The following is a 23,157-nucleotide window of genomic DNA, read 5'->3' as shown; positions in this document are numbered from 1 at the left end:
ATCTTGTCGAGCTAAACCAGCCAATCAGTAATGTAGCCTGTCAGTCTCTCCATGTGATTACGCTGGATGGGCTGGGTGTGAAACTAGACATGATATATTTATGTTAAGAGGTTAGTCATGCTGATGCAAAGTGCCAAAAACCTGCAGGATGCAGGAAAGGTTCTCATGAGTAGGAAGTGATGACTATTAGAAGTGGCTTCCTTCTTCCAAATTATGGAAAATCTGAAGCAACGTCGACTACTTTCTGATTGTACTCCTGCCAATTAGCTCAACATGCAGACAACAGATACCATATTTCATACACCGTGGTTAGTTTAACACTCTTCATACTGTGTTGTTTCCCACAGATGGTCGTGGTGGGTACTGTTACGCTAGCCTGCTGAACGGGCGCTGCGCCAACCAAAACTCGCAGACGTTGACCAAAATACAATGCTGCTGTGATAGCGGACGCTGCTGGTCTGATGGGTCCACTCCTGAAATGTGTCCCATTCGTGGAACAGGTGGGGTCACTCATCATCTCATGGCTTAAAATTTCTTGCACACATCAATGTATCTCAACATGCAGCTAACGACCTGCTGTTTTTTTCACATGTGCTCATTTTAGAAGAGTACCAGAAACTGTGCATCCAGTTGCCTGATGCGAACGGCGGCCGTATCCCAGGGACCCCAGACTTACCTGGCATCTACCCGCTTCCATATCCTGGTCATACTCCTGGGCAAGGTCCTGGAGTGATCCCTGGTCAAATTCCCATCCAGGTTCCAGGCCAGGGCCCTGGCCAAATACCCGGTCAGGGTCCAGGACAAATTCCAGGTCAAGTCCCAGTACAGATCCCCATAATTCCAGGACAAATTCCAGGGCAAATTCCAGGACAACTACCTATACAGCCTCCTCCACCAGGTACACTCCTGCTTCCTGCTTGTGTTTTACACAATGAACTATAGAATATGAAACGAGTTTGTGGGTCTGAAAAGTAAAATCAGTATGTAAGTTCATTCTTTTGCAATATTCATCAGGGGGCAGCTCCACTAGTTTCAAAAAGACCTGTGATTGTATGTAAGCTTATGAGAAAATTACCCTATTTCTCACTTGATTTAAAACATCAGTAAACAGTTTCCTAATGAGTTTATGGTGTAAATGTCTAGTGTCAAGTCTTCTTCAGTACAGCATGATGTTCATTTTGTAAATTATGATCCCATTTTTGAGTAAAATATACAAAATATACAGTCCTTGGGTTTTCAGTCAGATCCAGGATCCATCAGGATGTCCTCCCCAGATCCAGCTTCTGTGTAAATATGGTCATCTGTGGCTCTAAAACCAATATAGTCAACCTCAACTCCAAAGTCAAGGCTACAGTGTGGTAGTAATAAACCAAAGGGTGACGTCACGGCAGTGCATGCTCATAAAATGACACATCTTCAGGCCTGACGTGCATATACAGCATAAAACTCATATTTTCTTGTTTTACTCACAGGATGTTGGGTGATCAACCTCATACTCGTCTTGTGTTGCCATCTTCAAAATCCCTGTTTTGAGCAATCACAACCCACACCCTGCCACTAATGAGCTACATGTCATTGATGGAAAACTTTGACTAAGACCTTAATTGTGCACTGACGCACAGCTGCTTGTTTCTCTGTAGACATATCCAAAGTCTTAGTGCAGAAAATGTCCAATCTGAAAGAAAACATTCAACATGTCAAGACTTTGATTAGCTTTTCTGCTGTAACATTTTCCTCTGGAGCTTTTTTCAAGGTAGCGTGGCAGAGTTCAGGAAACAGCATTCGTTTTTCTTTACTTCATGAGAATGACACTGTGTCCTGCCAGACCTGTGTACAGTGTCAATGTGATGTGTACACTGTCTGGCAGTGCTGCTTTCTTGGGTCATGCTGTATGTAAAATTTCTGTTGACCATGCGTCTGGTAAATTAAGACGACAAAAAGACAAAAAAATTAAACAGAGGATATTGATCATTTATTCGCCATATTATGATCCATTGATGATATGTTTGTGTGAACGTTTCCTTCAGGTCCCTTTGTTATCCAAACCCGGAACATCACCAACATGTGCCAGGCCTACCGCAACCTCTGCCTGAACGGCAGATGTATCCCCATGCCGGGGATTGGATACCGCTGTGAGTGCAACATGGGCTTCAGGTTGGACGGAAGAGGAGAGTGCATTGGTACGTTTCTTACGAGTTTCTTAAGCACTTAGCTGGAGGTACATGAAGGTGAAGAAGGTTCATGAGCTTTATGTTTGTACTCTAGATGATGATGAGTGTGAGAGAAACCCGTGTGCACATGGAGAATGTGTGAACACCCCTGGATCGTACATCTGTCAGTGTCCTCCTGGATTCCAGACTACTGCAACCAGGACAGAGTGCCGAGGTTACACATAAACACACAGCGGACACACATACTGCATGTACACGCATATTTTAAGAGGACGTATGTGTTTACTGTGCTGTCTGTCTGAGCCAGATTTGGATGAGTGTGTTGCCAACGGTCGTATCTGCAACAACGGGCGCTGTGTGAACACTGAAGGAAGCTTCCACTGTGTCTGCAACGCTGGATTTGAGATTTCAACCGACGGCAAAAACTGTCAAGGTCTGTCAAGTTCTGACATCTGCATTTATGGAGTAGAGACGTTTTTCAAGTGTAGTTTTCTGTAATAACCACAGTACGTGTAATGTTTATGTTTAATGGACCGTGGATCTTTTGGAGGTGGTGATTTAATACCAGTGCCTGTTGGAAGCATATGCAGTAACAGAACACATTTTAAATGATCATTCTGGTGGTTTTGCGTGTTTCAGCCTATTAACGAACAAAAATGTACATTTTATATTACAACCAGCCTTTTTTTTTTTCCAAAACACTCCATGTTCTTAATATTTCTTCTTACCTTGCGGGCGCCCATTTCTTTTCATTAGTTTAAGTTTGCTAAAGTCTTAAAACTTGCTTTAGAAAGGTAATCTATCACAGGGATTTGCCAGTATTAAGTGGCCTGTAGTCTAAAACGTTCTGAAAATGACAATATGACATTCACACAGTGCAGAGATTGAAAAAAAAAAGGGAGCCACGGTTTGAACTCCTCTGTCTTTGCTCTCTTTTTGTCATTTTGCATGTGAAAAACTGTCTGCAACACTAATATCTTCCAGGACAGATTTTCTGAAAACGTGGCACCACATCTATCAGGACCGTCTTTTCCCCCCGTCTTTCAGTGTGACAGCTCGGAACAGCTTTAAACGCTAGTTCTGATCAAGCATTCCCTTATATTTTCTCTCCTCAAATTACATTATTGATGTTCTAGGTGAGGACTGTATTGAAATTTCTCCTTGTTGTTCTGCTCAGGAATGCTCCGAGAACCAAAATGAAAGAGTTGGCTGCTGAGAAGCAACACTTCCAGTCCAAAATATCCTGACTCCTGTGTTTGCTTCTTGTTTGTCTTCTGGACTTGATTTTCTGACAGCATATGTAGCTCGCCAGTGTGAATTATCAATTCTCCAATGTTTGAGTGCCCTTGAGTGCACCAAGGACAGTTTTGAAAATATTCTTTGCTTGACACTGCATTGTTTAATCTCGTGTTCTCAATCTGAGTGTCAAGGCAGAATGTGAAGTGAAATGGTGTTTATCTCTATTTTGTGGTTCTATGACATATATGGCATTGTTAATGGGCTAATCCAAGTGAATTCACCAGTTCATCTTATCTTTATGTCTATATGCACTGCTGAGAGTCTATCAATTTCTCTCTGTTCCTCCACAGACCAGGACGAGTGTCTGATCAGGAATATGTGCCTCAACGGACTGTGTATCAATGAAGATGGCAGCTTCAAATGCATCTGTAAACCTGGATACCTGCTGGACACCAGTGGACGCATGTGTGTAGGTGTGTTTGTCAGAGAGCCCACACACCACAACCATATGTTTCAAGCCGATTGTTCTTTTGGTTTTTGGGTTTCAAATGAAGGTGGCTACCTCCCTGTCATGTTAGTAGTTCTATTATGTGAGTCTCACAAGCCAAAAATCCCCCTAAAAACCTTGGAAAAATCCCTCAGCATCCTGGCAGGCCAGCTGGACATATTTGGGGCCCGCCTGTTTTGAAATTCTAGCAGACGGCCTTCCCTAAACTTGCACAGTGCAAAGACAAAAGAGATCAACCACCGTGAGAGATGCTGCATGGAACTTCATGCAAGATCAATCATGATTTTAATTCATTTAAATTATTTAACTTGTGTTTTTCTTTTTCATACGTTATGGCATTGTAACTGAGTAACACTCTATAGAAGACTTCCTACTTTTAACCACAATTGTGCCGTTTTCAGACTCTGAGAAAACGAGTCTACAGAGTGTAAAAATGTGGCAAGATTAATAAACGGCCACAAACTGAAAGGGGCTCTGAGGGTTAAACCCAAAACCAATGAGTACAGAGCCGTCTTTTCAGAGTGTAACCTGCAGCCATCTCTCTCCACATGGCTTCGAATACAGACGTCTGATCTCAGAGACACTGACCTGGTTAAGTCGGAGCAGGATAAATAAACAGGAGAGCAGGGTGTGGGTGAAGTGTGCTGATGTATGCAGTCGTTAATGAGATGTGTAGTCTGAAGGGGCCCCGGGGCCTCATCATCTCTCTGTCTGTCCCCCAACACAGCCAGACACACATAAACACACACGTACGTTTGCATGCCATATCATTGTTTACGCTCATTATGATAATTATTGTAATACGCTGATGGGATCAAGGGGAAGGAAAAGAATGTTTCCTTGGTTGAAACTGTGCTGAAGCTCCGGCTGCATTTTTTAATGAATCAAGTACCAGAGGACTTTACTAACCGCAGCTTCAGCAGGAAATTGGTTTATTTTAATAGCCTTTTACCAGTCATTATGTGAAGAGAAGTGATTAAAGAAAATATGTGTCTGTGTCTGTTTCCAGATATCGATGAGTGTGAGACTCCAGGCATGTGTATGAACGGCCACTGCGTCAACACGGAGGGGTCCTTCCGCTGCGAGTGTATGGCCGGGATGGCAGTGGGCCTGGATGGACGCGTCTGTGTTGGTGAGTCAGTGTTTTGTTTCCAGGAATGGTTTGTGTGCTCATTTTGGTTTTATGGCAAATTGTAATCTCGCACCAGTTTCAGTTGAAAATCAATATGCCCTTAAAGCAGCTACAAGGAACTTTTGTTTTCTGTTGATTCTGGCGCCCCCGTGGACAAAATTGATGTGAGCACCACCATCTCCTGTTGAAAAGGTCTCGATCTGAAATTATCTTCAATACTATTTTTCGTTTGAAGCTACTACAATGAACTTTTTTATTTTTTGTTGATTCTGGAGGTCCCTATAAACAAAATGTGAGGCAAATATGAGGTTGAAAGAGAGTAAACTTTGTTTTAGTGCAATACCACAAGACTGCAGAACAGCTTCTTTCCTCAGGCTGTGAGAAATAGTTTTAATTTATGGACTTATCAAACCCAGACAAATCAGAATATAGATGCTTCTTTATGTAGGTTATATGGAAGCATGTGTGTTAGATTGTTTGATAACCAGTTAAAACTCCCAAGGAAACATACAGTGAATAGATTTATATCTTCATAATGATAAGCCAAGTGCAAAATAGAGTTCGGTACAAAGCTAACATAAAATTTTGACTTATCAGCTAGTTGCTCTGCTGCCATTTGGCAATACAGGAGTATCTGCTGCCGTACCACCAGACTACAGAGCAGCGTCTCTCCTCAGGCTGTAAGACATCCTCAGCTCATCCTCAGCACTCTGTCATTAACAATAGTTTTTATTTTCAAAATCCGACCTGGTGACAGGCATTTAGAATGAATTCATAGAATCGCCAATCTTCTCGCTGTAGTTCTTTTTCCTCATGTAGGTCATACAGACACATTAGTATTACATTAAGGCTGCTTCACAAGGTGTTAAAAGTTCCTTGTAGTACATTTAAGGTGAAGGTAGCTGTCAGTCAAGCATTTTTGGTTCCAGGGATGACTGAAGGCATCCAGGATGTGTTTGAATCCGGCTGAAGTTTTTCAGTTTTGTTCTTTAGGCTTAGGTTTCTGTTGAAGGCTTGCCTATTTGTATTCAACTGTGATTGCATGATGCTTTTGTCAAAATGTTTGGCTCACTTTTCTAAGCAACTGAAGAGCGAGCATACTTTTAAGGATTATTCTCACAACTGTCCACACAGTTAAACCAGAGTAACCACAACACAAATATGTTCCAGTTCAGTGAGAAACTGACTCACGATGTAATAAACTTTACCAACAGCTTATCCTGTTAACCTGTTGCAACCACATGTTCTCTCCCATTAATGAGCATGTGGTGATCAGTACTGATAAATGTTTTCCTGCCCTCGTCCCCCTGGATCGGCACACGCAGAGCAGATCTGTTTATGCCTTTATTTTCAACATTCCTACATTCTCCCAAATGAGCTTTCTTTGTGCATTGTGCGGGAGAAGTGTTGAAATGCTGTTGTTCGGTCTGGGTGAGTTTTCGTCAGGATGATATCAGCGCAGGAGAATGCCTCAAATCCCTGGATATTATGGAGGGAGAACAACCATTTGTTTTGCCAGTGTTGTTGTTTATTGGAGCCATGGACTCTCGCCTCCCCTTCTCTCTCTCTCTTCCTGCCTCTTACCAGGTCTCTCATCTCCATTTCTCATACACTGCCTTGTTTTGTCCCAAACAGACACACATATGCGCAGTTCGTGTTATGGTGGCTACAAGCGAGGGCAGTGTGTTAGGCCTTTATTTGGAGCTGTGACCAAGTCAGAGTGCTGCTGTGCCAGCAATGAGTACGCCTATGGAGAGCCCTGCCAACCCTGCCCACCACAAAGCTCTGGTACGGATATTCAAATCACTCCACCCTTTACACAGATGGAGCCACCTCCTGCTGCCTGACACACACACACACATACACACACAGCTTGAGTTTAATTCAAAACACACCTGTCAAAGTCAGGATGACCTGACGGAATGTTTTGTTTTCTCTGAAATAACTTCTCTGATTTCATAAATGGCAGAATAATTGTAAAGAAGTTGTTTGACAAAAGACCAAAGCTAGGATACATTGACACACACACGCGCATGAGCAAACACATACACACACACACGCCATAAAGTCACTTCTCATTAGTCCTGCCAATTAAAGTTTCTATATCAAAAGACGCCAGAGCTGCACCACATTAAGGAGGCGCTTTTATATACATCAGGGCCAAATGACAAAGCATGGAAATGGATAATTGCATGGTATTAAATGTTTTGCTTGGAGATGTCTGGGATTTTGGCAAATGTGACATTTTCTCTGTTATTTCTTCCTTCAACTCGGCTGCTTGTGTGTTTTGTTGCAGCTGAGTTCCTGGCACTGTGCCCCAACGGTGTCGGCATAACGGGCGACGGAAGAGGTAACGAACGCAAGAGCATCGTGTGTGTTTCACTGATATTAAGGTCCCCTCCACACATATATTGTATGAAGGCATACAAAACAATCTCTGTGTGTCTGACATGGTTTTGCTGAAAAAAAAAATTACATTAAAATCCTGTTTCCAGAATATATGAAAATGGTAATATTCTATTTATTTTATTTGATATAAGTTTAACTGCTGGACACAAGACATCTTCTACTTCACGCTACAGTCAAAGTTAGTGTTTGTGCACTGGAAACTTCAAGTTCCCACATCACACTTTCAAACTTTTTGTGATGTCACAAATCACGCTTGTAAGCCTCTTAAAATCTGATTTTCAATGAGCTCAGAGAAAATGAACACTTTCAGCAATTCATGTGAAAACTGACTTCAAAGACCAAACTCTACATGTGAATCTTTCTCAAGAATTAAAACGCATTTTTGACCGGAGTGAACTTTAAAACTGTGGTTATTACTTTGGTTTTGTTCCTGCTGTGATGCTCAACAGGTTGTTGTTTGCCTTCTCAGATATTAACGAGTGCGCCCTTGACCCTGACATCTGCCAGAATGGGGTGTGTGAGAACATGTTGAGAACATACAAATGCACCTGCAATGAAGGCTTTGAGGTCGACCTGACAGGCAAAAACTGTATCGGTAGGTAAACGGCTCACTTGGATGAATTAAACTAAGCTAGCCCTCTTTTCAAAAGCCAGTGTTAAGAGAGTCATCACGCCTCTCTGTGTGTGTTTTTCCTCAGATATCGATGAGTGTCTGATGAACAGGCTGCTGTGTGATAACGGTCTGTGCAGGAACACACCAGGCAGCTTCACCTGTCAGTGTCCCAAAGGATACGTCTTTGATCCCGAGGCTGATATCTGCCAAGGTCAGAGACTGGTTCATCCTGTCCAAGAGTACATTGTCACCTCAGCACTGCATGTTCCATCCGCTATATCAGATTGATACAAGATGGAAAACCTGGCGTTTGTTTTTGTCTCCCACAGATGTGGATGAGTGTAAGTCCAGCCCTTGTATTAATGGAGACTGTCGGAACAGCCTAGGGTCCTTCGTGTGCTTGTGTTCATCGGGCAGTTCGTTGGACAGCACTGGGCTGGAGTGTATAGGTAAGTGAGCACTGTGTTGTTTGGATTTGATTTAACTGGCTAAAATTATTCAATATGGAAACTAGAATGGCTAAAACTTGAGTGCATACCTGAGGTAATAGTTTGAAAAATATATGAAACATAACTTCAAAACCTCCTTAAATCCAATCATATTTAATAGTATCAATAGATCCCTTTTATCTTAGAGCACCTATGAAAATTCATTAAAGGTCCAATATTGCAGAAAGTCAGATTTCAGCAGCTGTTTAGATACTTTAGATAAGTATCAAAACTCTCAGGCCATGGAGAGCCTGTATTCAGAAACTGTGCCTTCATACGAGCTGTCACAACAGTGCAGTCACTGCCCTCAGCCACGCCTCAGGCACGGCTGCGGTTGCAAAAGCAATGGCAGAGCTTAGGTGGAAACATGATGGGTGGTGCCTGCTCAGGCCTGTGAGAGGTGACCAATCAGAGCGTTCTGGGCTAAACCAATGTGAATAGAGGTGCTGCAACATTGGACAGTATGAGAATTTTGAGACTATTTTTTGAAGATTAGTCGACACCCAAACTAAAAGTATTAACCTGAAAATGAGCATCATGATATCTCATTAAATGCATGTTTTGGATCAAAGAACACGTTGACACATCTTTTTCACTCAACTGAATGCTGGTTAACTACAAGGCTTGTTTCAAACACAGAGACTACTAAGAGCACCTGCTGGCTGAAGATAGTCAATAATCGCTGTGAGGTCAACATCAACGGGGCGACACTGAAGTCCCACTGCTGCGCCACACTGGGAGAAGCCTGGAACAGCCCCTGTGCCAAATGTGAAAAAGGTGGGACGATCTTTACGCACCATTTTAGTGAACCACATCTTAATTCATGAAACTACATTGACTGATGTTGCATTCTGCTATTTCAGATCCGATCTGTGGGAAAGGCTTTGCTAGAGTCAGAGGAAATAACTGTGAAGGTGAGGCGCCGTCTGAAGCCACATAGACCCACAAATTAAAATATTCCGTTCATCAGAATGATATGAGACTCTGGACCTGTTGTTGATGTCGTTATTTTCTCTACCGACTGTCAGATGTGGATGAATGTCAAGTGTTTCCGGGAGTGTGTATCAATGGCAAGTGCATCAACACACCAGGCTCCTTTTTCTGCCAGTGCCCTCCAGGAATGACTGTTGACGTCAGCGGCAGGACGTGCATTGGTGGGTACTGTGAATGTGCAGTGTGGTATTGATGTCATCTTCATGTTTTTTTTTCAGCCTGATAATCTCTTGCATTAGATTCAACAATTCAAACCACTCTATATACCACTATTCTACTTTGTTGGTGACTTCCAGACCTGCGTACGGAGCAGTGTTACCTCACCCATGAGGACGAGCGTTGTGGGACTCCCGTCCCAGGAAAGCACCGCGTGGACGCCTGCTGCTGCTCAGTGGGTGTCGCCTGGGGCCCTGAATGTGACGAATGTCCAGAAAAGGGCTCTCCAGAATACATCCAGCTGTGTCCCCGGGGTCAAGGCTTTTCGCACAGGGGTGACTTCATCAATGGCAGACCCTTCCTCAAAGGTACTGTACCGTCCACAGACTGCATAGACTGCCTGTGTTGTTTCATTAATGCCCCTCACCGGTCATCATCCCTCTGCTTATTACCATAGATATAAATGAATGCAGGATGATAAACTCCCTGTGCACCAATGGAAGGTGCAGAAACACCATCGGCAGCTTCCGCTGTCGCTGTGATAACGGCTACGCTCTGGACTCTGATGAGAGGAACTGCACTGGTGAGTAGCACTGAAACAGTCAATCATTCAGATGAATCAGATTCAGTGATTTATTTTAGTAGTCACATATCAAGCAAGAAACACCTGCTGGTCCAGCCTCTCATTTTTTTCTCTTTTTAAACTTTCAAACTTACTGTTACTGTCTACATCATCCATTTATGTTTGTCTGAAATGCCTAGTTTTGAGATTTGTGACAGATTATAAACAAAAACTGTGAAAACCAACCAATTCAGATCTATTCCATGCCATATACTGTAATATTAGCAAAAATACTGTCTGGACTGTGGATTTTTGCAATTTTGTCAATTTTTTTCTGATTTGCAGCCCAAGATAAGATCAATAAAAGGCTTTCAGGCATTTCTTGTTAAGTTGAAAGATGCCACTTATGGCTCTGGAAACTTGTGATATATTTCACTATTTTCTGATTGCCATTAGCCAGTTAGCTCAGTTAGCCGTGTAGCTAGCTGTATGGAATTTGAGCCAAGGACAGGTACAGGAGCTGCAGGCCGAGATGGGCCAGAGCGTGTTGGTTAGCATGCTAACTTCAGTAGATATCTATGCAATTTTATCAAAACTGTTGTTTTATCACGTTGACCATTTTAGTTCTAACATTTCACCTACCTTTCAGTGACTACAAAGATTGATTTTTAATTAGAAGCGCTTCAGGAATTAGCTGATAACATGTTGGCACTGATGTAAGAGCTGATTCACGTGGAGCTGCTTTCTTTGGCTGGAATGTTTGCTCAACATCAGCTACGACAATATCTCAGTTGAACCGTTCTTCATCAGTCCCCCATTCTGGATCCCTGTGCCAACACTAATTACAGTAAAGTGGTGTGAAGCCGGTGCCTACATTCAGCTCATTCAGTCTAATGGCAGTCTGGCTGCTCTGGACCTGTTGGAGCTGGTCCCTGTTGTCTGGTTAGCTACATTACTGCTTTGTTGAAATGTGAACACGCCGTTTTTGGTTTAAATGCCAGTGCTATGGCTTTTCTCTGCAATGATTTAGAGGCTCTTACTTAAGTGAATGATATCAGGAACCTTTTAACCCTGTATGAGTTCAATCTTAGCCCAAAGTCTTTTTGTTAAGTACTTCGAAATGTGGATTAAATTCAAAAGGGATCAGGCCTGTAGCATCAGACTTTGTAAGACAGGCCAAGGCTGCCTAAATCATGCTTAAATTCACCTCCTAATCTTATTTTATGGTCTTTCTTTCATGTAGTAACCTCTCGTTAAATATTTTGTGCTTTTATGCTTTGTTTGCCTTGCACTTATATTGCATTACTTGGCATCAGTGCTTTGTACTCCTGATCTTATCAGTTTAAACCTCCTGTGTTGAATCACTGTTGCTGAATTGAAAATCTTGATGAAAACAAATGTTTTACTATGTTCTTCTTTTTTTACAGCTCTGTATTATGGTTATGATAAGTACAGGTAGTTCTTAAAAATTATGTTCTTGAAGTGCAGTTTAAAAGAGACTTCTGTTGCATTCCCTTCCTTTAGACATCGATGAGTGCCGCATTTCTCCGGACCTGTGTGGACAGGGCAGGTGTGTCAACACGCCAGGAGATTTTGAATGCGAGTGCTTCGAAGGTTACGAGAGCGGCTTCATGATGATGAAGAACTGCATGGGTGAGTGACGAATCCTCACACAGCAACACCTGCAGACACTACAAATACACACTCACCTCTTCAGCTTGGGATGATTTTGCAGAGTTACATGCAGAGACAGAACTCTTTCATATGAAATCGTTTAGTCTGCATGGACACGAGCGAGAAACTTGATCTCCGTAACAACTCTATTGCACACCCTGTTATAGTGGTAGCATCTGAGAGCAGAGAGCTTTGCCAATCTATGAAGTATAGAGGAGGCCTGCCACATAACCCCAGTCCCAATCACAACCCAGCCATCTCCTCCATGCTCCCTCTTGGGCCATAAGCTCTGGATGAGGTGCTTAGGCTAACATGCCAGACTTGGACCTCTCTGTTTAGACGACTGATGTAATGTGAAATTTCCAGGCTGTGTGCATATATGTGTATTTGTTAGAGAGAAGGAGAATTTAACTGACTTTATTTAAACCCCAGCGGGGTGTTGAAAGAGTCTAGAGTTTTCTGCCCAACTGTCGTCACAATCACGTCGCAAAACTGCCCCACAAAGTCTTAAAGATAATTGTTCTTTATTACATACTTGACCTGCATGTGAGCAACACGCAATCAGCTGCCCAGCAAAATGATTTTTATATGCAGCTACGAGTCCTAATGTTCTCCCATCTGTGAAAATACTTAATGCTCTATTTCTGTTCTGGTCTGCCTTTGACGCCGTTTGATTCCTTTTTTTATTCTTGGGAAAATCGTACACAGAAAAATGGAGAGTCTCAATACTTTTGTTGGCTTAAAGCCGCCATTAGACCAAAATTGGCGAGACAAAATTAACTTGCACGCTGTGGCAAAAAAATGCAGCTGGGGCTGGAAATGGAAATGATTGCAACCCTGCCCACATGCAATCATAGGCTGTACTGACTGGGCTAGCAGGCTAACAAAAATAAATAACAAGTAAAAATCACATTTTTATTTAGATTTTCATCTTTGTTACCGTCAGTCTGGATGCTTTCCATCATTACCAGCTGCAGCTTGTATTCTTTCCTCGCACAGATACATAAATGTGGATACAAACTAGGGACACGTGACACTGGATTATTGCCTATATATGATATGCTGATATTTTCCAACTCATTTTGGCTGATGTCAATATTGATATTTGCTTTTGCGTTAAGTCTCTCCTGGAGTGGTTGTCCGTCCTTTTATCATCATCATAAATTGTACAATGCTTTAAAAAATGTAAGCATTCAATGGGCAAAACTAAGAAAACTACTTATTCAATAGTTTGTGTTCTGTGCACATGAAGCTTCTCTTTATTAAATGCAAATGTTTTTATTTTGGAGCCATGCCAATATTTCATTTAAAATGTTTGTGAGCTTCCTGAATGACTTTTCATTCACTCTGTGTTAAACTGGACTGACACGAGTGTGCAGGTCAGTGTTTAGCAGACTTTTGGATAAATCAATCCAGTGGGCTTCATTGGAAGAGGCTGTGGCTAAACCCTGACACTAAATATCTCTATGTGTAATGTACATGTGTGTGTTCTTCGTCCATCAGACATCGATGAGTGTGAGAGAAACCCTCTGCTCTGCCGTGGAGGTGAATGTGCCAACACTGAGGGCAGCTTCCAGTGCATTTGCCCCGAAGGACACGAGATCGCACCCGATGGGTCGGCCTGTTTAGGTGAGTGATGAGGTCGCTTTTTCCTTCTTTTGGACAAATCTGTGTGTCCCAATGTAGTTAGTACTCCTGAGAGATGACAGAAGGACAAAAAGAGTGAAAGTTAGTAAAGTAATAGGAGATGCTGTCACAGAGCAGACAGTTTGAAGGACAGGGTGAGGGTCATACCTCCATCTGCCTCCGTGTGTGGGCTCACTGGCGCTCTGTGGGAGTGAGCCAGTCAGGTCTGTGTATATGTGGGATGAATGTTCTTTGATAGACAGATGAGCTGATATGAACTTTAGACGAGTGTGATTGTTGACATGTGTGCGCTAAGAAGGGTCCACTTGGAGAGAAAATCCTCGGGAAATGAAAGAAGATTTTTAGTATTAGAGAGTTTTTGCAGTTATGTAGCAAAAGAGTTTTTACATTTTTGTGCTTTAAAATGTAAAGCATGATTTCAAAAAAGCTCTGAGGCTGTGTCACACATGGATTGAACAGAATGTGTTGCACGTTTACTCAGTTTAAAACAGTGCAAAGACATTATGTTTAATGTTAACCTCATCAGCTTCATTGTGTAGATATATGATTATTCTAAATGTGATGCCAACAACATGCTTGAAACAATTTGAGACAGGAGAAACAAAAAAATTGGAAAGGTTGTGGAATGATCCAAAAACACCAGTGTGGATCAGTCCACAGGTAAGCAGGTTCACAGGTAACAGGTGATAGGATCATTATTGGGTATGAAAGGAGCATCCCCACAAAGGCTCAGTCATTCACAAGCAAAGGGTGGAGCGAGGCTGAACACATGACTGTTCCAGGCACACCAAAAAAGAAAATTGTTTGTTTTGTTTTTGCTGCTTGCGTAACACTCTGTCAAGTGCTTTGATTCTGAAATTTCTCTTTGCTAGATGCAGCCTCTTTTAGAGGTTTATATTTGCCTAGTTCTCATTGGATAAATGACACAGACTCAGCCATCTTGTATTGTATATCGGTGGTTTTGTTACTTATTCTGTAAAATGCCCTTTATGAAATATGTTGGCTCAAGTAGCAACGGCGCATTCTTTCTCCAAGAACAACAGAGGAGGATGACTTCTCCGCTGCTGTCTTTAATCTCAGTCCCATGTGTGGTTAAAATACTTGAGCTGATTGTGCATTATTCACTGGGTGTAATTCTGATGACCTCATGTAGAGTGTGAAGGTTTTAGTCCATGACCTAATGCTCAATTTCTGCCCTTATTTATTTTCCTTTTTACCACCCAGAGGAATTAAAAACAATGAAAGCAGAACTGAAAGCTGCCCACCTCGTCCCCTCTGAGAGCTCTTCCCTTCATTATCTCTGGTGAAGTAACACCAATTGCTGAAATGATAATAAACTTAATCATGTGGATGGGTGTTCAAGTGTGTTTAGAGGTGTCAGATTCATCAATGAAAAATGGCCTTTTATCACCAGTGGGCCTTGAATCCATCATGAAACATCTGTCAGTTGAACAGTGATTGATGCTTTGTTAGAGCTCTAATCGTGCAGTTAAGCGTTCGTGTGGAGTTGAACTTGTTCTGATTTCTCAATGTTAATAGTTTTTGGAGTTTCTTTGTGTTTTTTTGTCATTTTTCTGTAATGTTGAACTGAAAATCATTCGGTTTTGGACTGTTAGTCAGACAAAGCAAGGAATTTGAATATGTCCCTTTTTAAACTTATTTTCATTTCATTGACCAAAACGTAAATCAATGAACAAAGAAAACAACGATCACCTTAAGTTGTGATGAAAATACATGAATTAGTGTTGCCTTGCTCATGGCACTTTTTTCCACACGGATTTGGCTTTACATTTTGTTTTTGTTTATGGTGCGAATTTGGAATTTGATCATTGCTTTCTCTTTGACAGACATCAATGAATGTGACTTGAGCGACAGGCTGTGCAGGAACGGCCAATGTGTCAACATGATCGGCCGCTACCAGTGTACCTGTGACACGGGATACAAATCCACGGAGAACAGACTCGAGTGTGTTGGTGAGCGCTGAACACCTTTCAGACTGTTTCCTTTCAGATGTATTGGTTTTTTTTTTTCCTATTGAAGCAACCTGAAGGTTAAGCGGAAGAAGTATTTAGGCACTGAGCCGTGTGTTTTTACGCCTCTCAGACATTGACGAGTGTACCATTGAGAACGGTGGCTGTGAGACTTTCTGCACCAACTCAGAGGGAAGCTATGAGTGCAGCTGCCACAGTGGATACGCCCTGATGCCCGATCTAAGAAGCTGCACCGGTAAGAAGCTTTATATTCTCTCTCCCTGTCTGTCATTCTGTGTTAATGAATATCTTCTCCTGTGTCTCTTATTATGTTTTACACAGTAGGCAAGATGTCAATATAATAGCTGGTCATAACATTTTCTATAGATGTTTAAAAAACTGTAATACAGAATCTATTCAAATATTGCTTTTTAGAGAAACCTTATTTATAGGGACAGTTCACCACATCATCAAAAACACATTTCCCGTCGTTCCTGTCGTGCTGTATCTATCTAGATAAGAGATATTGGCTGTCTTCTCTCCAATATGAAGGTCAATGACAGTCAGCTTCAGGTGCTCAAAGCAGCAGAAAAAATACCTTTGAAAGGCTTAACAGCAATGTCTCTTTCCAGAAATCATGACCTGGTTACTCAAAATGATGCATAGCCTTGTTGTGAGTAGTTTCAAGTAGCCATGCAGAAGAAAGTGTGCATCTACTAAAGGATGATGAGCCCATGTTTTATGACAGTACATGATGTAAACATTCATGGCGTCCTCATGACAGAGCTGCAGTGTTGACTTGCTTAGTTGGCTCAGTGCTAGTCGGCCATGAGCGAATGCTAATTTATTTCAGTGCAGTGCATGGTAAGGAAAAAAGTATGGATTATCCTGTGTGGAGTAACCAGATCATTATTTTGATGGCCAGTGCAGTTATATTCAAGAGAAGGCAGACTCGCTCTACAGGGAAGATTTGGGGGTAAATTGTCCCTTTAAAAGCAAAAAAGAATGTGTTCAAAGAAGGCATCCCTGGCCTGTAGGGAAAAGACTCCCATTTAAAGACTGTTCATTTCTAACTTGTTTTCATGATGTTACCAAATAATGATGGCTCTTATTCATTCATCTGGTAAAGTTTTCTGGCACTTTTCTTGTTGAGGGTTTTTTACCATGACCGTAGGCTTCATGGGTTGTGAAGCCCACTGTCATGTTGACTCTGGTGACCTATATTCCTCTGGTAACCAAACACAGATATACAGACAGCGATCAAGGCAGAATGAGGGTAATTTCAGTGTAATTTATGAAGAAGAAGAGCTGAAAATTACTCTGTCATTTCTAAGCATAAATTCTGCTCTTTGCACAAAGTCTGTCCTCAGTTGACCTTGCTGATTTATGAGTGAAGAAGTAAATGTACACCAGATACTTTTGTTTCGACTGTGTTCCACCTTGTATAGGAGAGATAAATACGTCCCAGAAGCATCTTGATGTTCTCTCCAATTTGTCTGCTCCCATTTCATTTTTGATTTGCCTCCCTGTTTTCAATCCTCAGATATTGATGAGTGTGAGGAAAGCCCAGATATCTGCGATGGAGGCCAGTGTACCAACACCCCTGGGACGTACCAGTGCCTTTGCTTTGATGGTTTCATGTCATCTGAAGATATGAAGACCTGTCTGGGTAATGGATTCACTTTGTATGCTCAAAATAAAAACACTACAGCTACACCCTCTGCAGCTCGGCGCTAATTAGTTCCAGTTGTCAGAGAATTACTAAAAACAACGTAATGATCAACTTCAGGCTCATCCAACATGTGAGTCATGAGAATCAGACTTTAATGACTCAGATCTATGAGTCTGTGTGTGAGAGAACAGAGGGCGATGTTGTCGTTGTTGATTTATTAGACAGTGAACATTGTGGTAGTTGGGTTGAGCAGCGAGGAATGCGTGACATTTAGATGTCTGGTTCCACTAAGTGAGAAAACAAAAACCTGACATCAGTGATGTACAGACTTTCTAAATGCGTCTGCACAAACACATACTCTGTTACTGCTGTATTTATTAAAAGTAAACACATTTTAAAGCCTCAGTATAGCTCATGATGTCATTCTTTTGTGACTTACTTGCATATATCACAGCGTATAAAAACCTGCTTGGCAGGCAGAATCAACAGCAGCTCATTCAGTTTCATTTATTGTCATAAACTTTTCATTTATTGTGGTTGTGTTTAGCAAATTAACATTCTTGCTCTGTCACTGTTTCACCCTCTTTTCCCTCCACGTCTAGATGTGGATGAGTGTGAGCTGAACCCAAACATCTGTCTGAGCGGGAACTGTGAGAACACCAAGGGATCCTTCATCTGTCACTGTGACCTGGGATACTCTGTACGCAAGGGAACCACAGGCTGCACAGGTGAGCGAGACAAACACACACGTGAGCCCACAACAAAATGTCCTGTCAGCGGAGGAGCGTGGATGGGAGTGAAAGGATGGTGAGTCAGTGGCGGGCTGCTGCTGCTGCTGCTGCTGATTAAGTGGTGAAGGAGACACGTGTGTGTGAGCGAGTGGTTTAGCTGAACGTGTCAGGAGCGAAAGCAAAGTCGAAGAGAGAGGTGAGAAATGAGAGGCTGCCTTGGCTAACCAGGAGCTGCTCTGACATTACTCACCCTCATTCAAGAGCTCCTGTCTGACTTGATGAGAAACACGCTTACAAACACACACTCAACATGCACAAATGGCAACAGCAGCGGGAGCAGTGAGATCACTATCTTCTGTCAGATGCATGCATCACATTGTACCTTTGTTTATTCCTTTGTTACTCTTTCATTAAGGTCACTTAAACATTACGTGATGGTTGGACTGGTTCTGCAGCACGTAATCACCTGAAACAGCTCCAGAACACATAAATACAAAGCCCATCCGGCCGGTAGACTCCTTTTGCAAGTTTAGGCTCACTCCTAGTCCAGCCATAGTTAAGTCTGATTTATATGGCCACTTAAAAGTTCAGGATTGCGTTTGGCCAGTGATCTTATCTGACCTCATATCAGTGATCGAAATGAATCAGACACACAGTCAGCAGCAGCACGTCTCTCTTCAGACGCAAATAAACAGGTCGGTCTGAAGTATGAGTCAAGCTCACTAACTTACTCATACACACTCCTGTTCATTCTAATCCAATTAAAATGTCCATTTTCCTTGTTTTGAGAAAGCTGGAGTTGCAGTAAAGCAGCCGGGTCTGATTCACAGGCTTGGAATTTCAGCCCTTGAATACCAAGGAATCAAGGCACTAATTCCTCTCAGGCAGGCAGGCAGGATGTCTTGTTATGGACAAGTGAACAAAACCCGCTACTCTTTTTGGAACGGAGCCCTTTCCGATATATTCATACGAAAAATGCATACGAAATTGGTTGTCATTGTTGAATTGCCTTACGCGACCGCATTGGTATGCGTGGACTAAATCTGCTTGCGTGTGTGCTTTAATGAGATAGTGGTGCTCTCAAGCCCAGATCTGATCCAGCTGTTGATGAGGCTCCCACAAGAATTACTTCCCTTTTTTATTCCACAACAACTCAGGGGCACGGTGTAAGTATTGTGTATGTACATTTTAACGCTCTTGTGTCTTTGCGTGTGTATTGGAAAGTTAGGACTGGGTGGAGATGTACTGGTGGATGTTACGAGGCTGGGAGAGGGTCAGCTTTAAAGAGAGGATCAGGGAGAAGGATTGAGTGTGATGATTTTTAATCTACGTGGAAAAATAGGCAAAGAATTTGTGATAAAGACAGTAACTGAAAAAACAAGAAATTACACAGTCGTCCCCTTAAAAATGAATACAACGAATAAGAAAAATTCCAAAGCAATACAACACACCCTTGTCCAGTCCAGTGGACTCAGGGGTTTCACCTCCATAGTCTTATTAGATCTCATATGGCTGGTCGCTTATGTTGGCTAATGTTGGCTAGCATTTGCCATCAACCCTTAAGTATTGACAATTAGTTTATGGCCACATAATCTCTCTTTAACTGTTTCTGTCAGGGTTCTGCTTTGAGCTAATGTTGGCAGATGCTAACAAACTTTAGATAGATATTTTTGTGTAACTGACATTACTTAGCAAGTTTGTTACCATGATGACTTTTCTATGCATGGGCTAATATTACACTACATCTCATATGGTTAATGTTATCCTGCCATTGATATTTGTGGCCAATAGTCTGACCATTAGCTCATGGTGGCTATTAGCTATTGTTAGCAAACTTTAGGTGGATGTTTAGTGTAGCCTAACTGACTTTACTGCGCTGGTTCACTGGATCTTCTCCACTCATGTTTCACTAAGTCTAGCCTATATGTTTCTATTCATCATCATCTCACAATATTGACACTTAGCATTTAGTCACATCATGTCATTTTAGCTGGTTAGCTGCTTAGTCTGGTGGGACCAACAGTTTGTGCTGTCTCATAGCTAATGTTATCAAACTCATGGTGTTATGTACCAGTTTCTGTCATTGCTGTTGACTCAATCAACATTTGAAGACATTTAGAGATATAGCGACTGCTGACAAATGGGCAATCAGGCAGACATACAAACTGTTAGACAGCTACACAGTCAGGTAGGCAGATGTATAATTCTCTCCTGTCCCTTTTATCCTTTTTTGCCCTTCATCTCTCAAACATTAGCTCTCGTTAAATCAAGCCTCTTCTTTGACACCAGCTGTGACTGCTGACACGCTTCTTGCATGCAACAACCCATGTTTGCATTTTACATTTCCACATGAGTGTGTTGATGGATGTGTGTATGTGTGTGTGTGTGTGTGTGTGTGTGTGTTGTGCTCGCTCTGTCATCAAAGGCTTGTGGGAAATTGTCTTCAATTCCGTCTGTAATCCAGGGAGATTCGTTTGCTCTCAGCCCTCATATTAACCCCGTCATCAAATGTAGCGTAAATATACCGTACCCTCTCCTCAGGAAGACTATAAACCAGCAGCACTAATCTCTAATTGACAGTGTTTTGAATTACTACCCTCACAAAGACAGACACACACAGACAGGAGTGTGTCTCATTGGCTGATAAGTCCTAACATCTTGATCGAGTTCATGACACGGCTTCCCTTGATGTTGAGGACACACGCACATGCAAACACACATGCAGAGGAAGCTATCAAAGCTGAAACAGTCGTCAGGCTCGGGCCAGGTACGGTGTTGGTCAGAGTCACACTGAGTAGTTTGGGCTCATATTAGCATTCATCATTTTCGTAGGCCCGCACAGGCTTTTTCCATGGTGCCATGTTGTCAATCGTGTCAGAGCTGCCTGAGGAACGAGAGTCACGTTCGTAGCATCTCGCCACGAACCCGCTGCGTCATGGAGATCCTTATTGGTTACACCCTGCAGGATGTAAACAGCTTTATTGGCAGGGCCGATTTTTATAGTAGCAAATTTAATTATTCTCATTAATTGTTGTTGTTCATTTATTAGAATCTAGGACCACATACAATAGGTTAGCCCATATACAGAGGTATTTTTACAACCACATGGTATCTACTAAGTACCTCAATATTTCATCCATTGGCAGGGTTCAGATGTAATTATAATGGTTTTGCCGTGAAGGAATGTTTATTTGACGAGTTGGCACATTACCACATTTTTATAGAAATTATATTTTGGAAAGATTAAATTTCCAAACCTGACATCTGGGGTGGTGAGAAAAGCAAACACGAGCATTAAAAAGAGGGCTGTTACAAAAGCCTCATGTGAGAGGTGCAGCGTCTGTGGGTCTGTGGGTGAAGAGGGAGAGCTTTGCCTAAAATAACCTCAGAAATACTCGTTCAGACGGAGCAGACAGAACAAGGCCTCAGCATTAGGATATCATTCTCCTTCTCAGTCTTTTTTTATAGTTCCCTGGACAGATTTGCACCATGAAAATCCAGAGACTGGGTCTGCTCATTAAACCTCTGCAGGAAGGCTATTAGTATCAGAGATCATGAGAATGTCTCTTTGCCTTCTGCTCTGAAATACAGCCCGCGATGGATCAAGACAGTGACCCAGAAAGACTTAGTTCTGTCGTCTCCTGCTGCTGTCTTTATACAATTCAAACCAAGCATCAACTCAGTCCACAATGCCAAGAACCCCACTGGAATGAGAATGCAGACCCAAATCATTAGACCATCAGAGCAGTGTCTATTTTTCTGTATTTACATGGCGTCTTTATTTGTTTTCCTCTTGGCCAGATATCAATGAGTGTGAGATCGGAGCTCATAACTGTGACAGACACGCCACCTGCACCAACACGGCCGGCAGCTTCAAATGCAACTGCGCTCCAGGTTGGATTGGCAATGGCCTCAAATGCACAGGTAAGGCTGATGACTTCAAATGCATAGGGGAGTGCCGCCACTCAGTGGGTCCAGTGAAATAGTGGACATGATCTGTAGTATACACAGTATAATCTGCATACTGTGAAGCATCAGATATCAGATCAGTCAGATCAGAGTCCCACTCTGAGTTGGCAAGGTGTTGGAAACAAATTCTTCATGGTGTACCTTTAACAATGAGAAACATATCGGAAACCACTAGCCTCATTTTCTGCATGCATGTGATTACTTTTGTACTTTGCTGTGTTTCAGACCTGGATGAGTGCTCCAATGGGACACACATGTGCAGCAACAATGCTGACTGTCACAACACCATGGGCTCATATCGCTGTGCGTGCAAGGAGGGATTCTCTGGAGACGGGTTCTACTGCTCAGGTCACACACACAAAACCCATCATTTCTGCTTTTTAAAAGGTTCATGAAAGCATTTTGGGTTTACCGTCTGTGTGTGATCAACATTACAGACAGCGATGAATGTGCAGAGAACGGCAACCTGTGTGAGAGTGGCCACTGTCTGAACCTGCCCGGAGGCTTCCGCTGCGAATGTGACATGGGCTTCATCCCCACTCCTGACGGCAAGGCCTGCGAGGGTAAGGCACTGCAACACTGCCATTCCTGCTTATCGTGGTTCCAGACCCTTTGAACTGGTGTCCACGCCCTAAATTATGCTGAGTGATTCAGAAAGGTCTGGTGTTACTCCTGTGAAAGGTTGTTTGTTTTCCTGTTTGGAGAAACAAGCGCTTCAAACAGATGCTGCCTCCAACTGGAACTCGTGAGATAGTATTCTGGAAATGGGAAGTAGCATCTAAGTGGTTTAACTGGGAGGCCATTGCTAAGGGACTGACAACAACTTCAATTTAGTTAAAGATGTCGTTTTTCTTTGCTAAACATCACATTTCGTTGTGAGAAATAGTTGCGCAATAATGTGTCTTTATTAAAAGTAGCTTCAGATTTTTAGGAAAAGAAAGGAGTGCCACAACAGTAGGTGAGTCAAGACTGTTTGTTTATGCTGGTTAGCTAATTTTATTTTAGCTAAAGTATTAGCCGCCAGTACAATTTCTCTTGTAAATATTAGTTTTCAGCTTTTGTTTTTTCCAGCTGTTCTGAGTCATGTCACAGTCTAGTGTTGAAAACAAAAGCAGCTAGTTTGTTAACTGCCAGTACAATTCTGCTTCTGTCCCAACCATGGACTGTATGCAAACATTTGCACTATGCTAATCTCACACAGTGTAGAACTGAAAACTAAAGCA

At 42.3% G+C, this 23,157-nt stretch overlaps 1 protein-coding gene across 1 annotated transcript in view; it reads left to right on the top strand.

The window, feature by feature from the left end:
- fbn1 (fibrillin 1) overlaps nt 1-23,157 on the top strand; it is a 73,995-nt gene that overhangs the window by 21,826 nt on the left and 29,012 nt on the right. The window contains exons 10-35 of the mRNA XM_037094244.1: nt 348-500; nt 605-898; nt 2,028-2,180; nt 2,266-2,385; nt 2,479-2,604; nt 3,761-3,883; nt 4,928-5,050; nt 6,686-6,838; nt 7,347-7,400; nt 7,929-8,054; nt 8,158-8,283; nt 8,402-8,521; nt 9,200-9,337; nt 9,424-9,474; nt 9,589-9,714; nt 9,850-10,077; nt 10,167-10,292; nt 11,796-11,924; nt 13,449-13,574; nt 15,440-15,565; nt 15,696-15,818; nt 17,106-17,231; nt 17,837-17,962; nt 21,767-21,889; nt 22,160-22,282; nt 22,372-22,497. Coding sequence (XP_036950139.1) covers nt 348-500; nt 605-898; nt 2,028-2,180; nt 2,266-2,385; nt 2,479-2,604; nt 3,761-3,883; nt 4,928-5,050; nt 6,686-6,838; nt 7,347-7,400; nt 7,929-8,054; nt 8,158-8,283; nt 8,402-8,521; nt 9,200-9,337; nt 9,424-9,474; nt 9,589-9,714; nt 9,850-10,077; nt 10,167-10,292; nt 11,796-11,924; nt 13,449-13,574; nt 15,440-15,565; nt 15,696-15,818; nt 17,106-17,231; nt 17,837-17,962; nt 21,767-21,889; nt 22,160-22,282; nt 22,372-22,497 — 3,468 coding nt within the window. The remainder of the gene's footprint in view (nt 1-347; nt 501-604; nt 899-2,027; nt 2,181-2,265; nt 2,386-2,478; nt 2,605-3,760; nt 3,884-4,927; nt 5,051-6,685; nt 6,839-7,346; nt 7,401-7,928; nt 8,055-8,157; nt 8,284-8,401; nt 8,522-9,199; nt 9,338-9,423; nt 9,475-9,588; nt 9,715-9,849; nt 10,078-10,166; nt 10,293-11,795; nt 11,925-13,448; nt 13,575-15,439; nt 15,566-15,695; nt 15,819-17,105; nt 17,232-17,836; nt 17,963-21,766; nt 21,890-22,159; nt 22,283-22,371; nt 22,498-23,157) is intronic.

This window comes from Acanthopagrus latus, chromosome 4 (genome assembly GCF_904848185.1).
Source record: "Acanthopagrus latus isolate v.2019 chromosome 4, fAcaLat1.1, whole genome shotgun sequence".
Lineage (NCBI taxonomy): Eukaryota > Metazoa > Chordata > Actinopteri > Spariformes > Sparidae > Acanthopagrus > Acanthopagrus latus.
The sequence above is the reverse complement of the archived record's forward strand: the minus strand, read 5'-3'. Positions and strand labels throughout refer to the sequence as shown.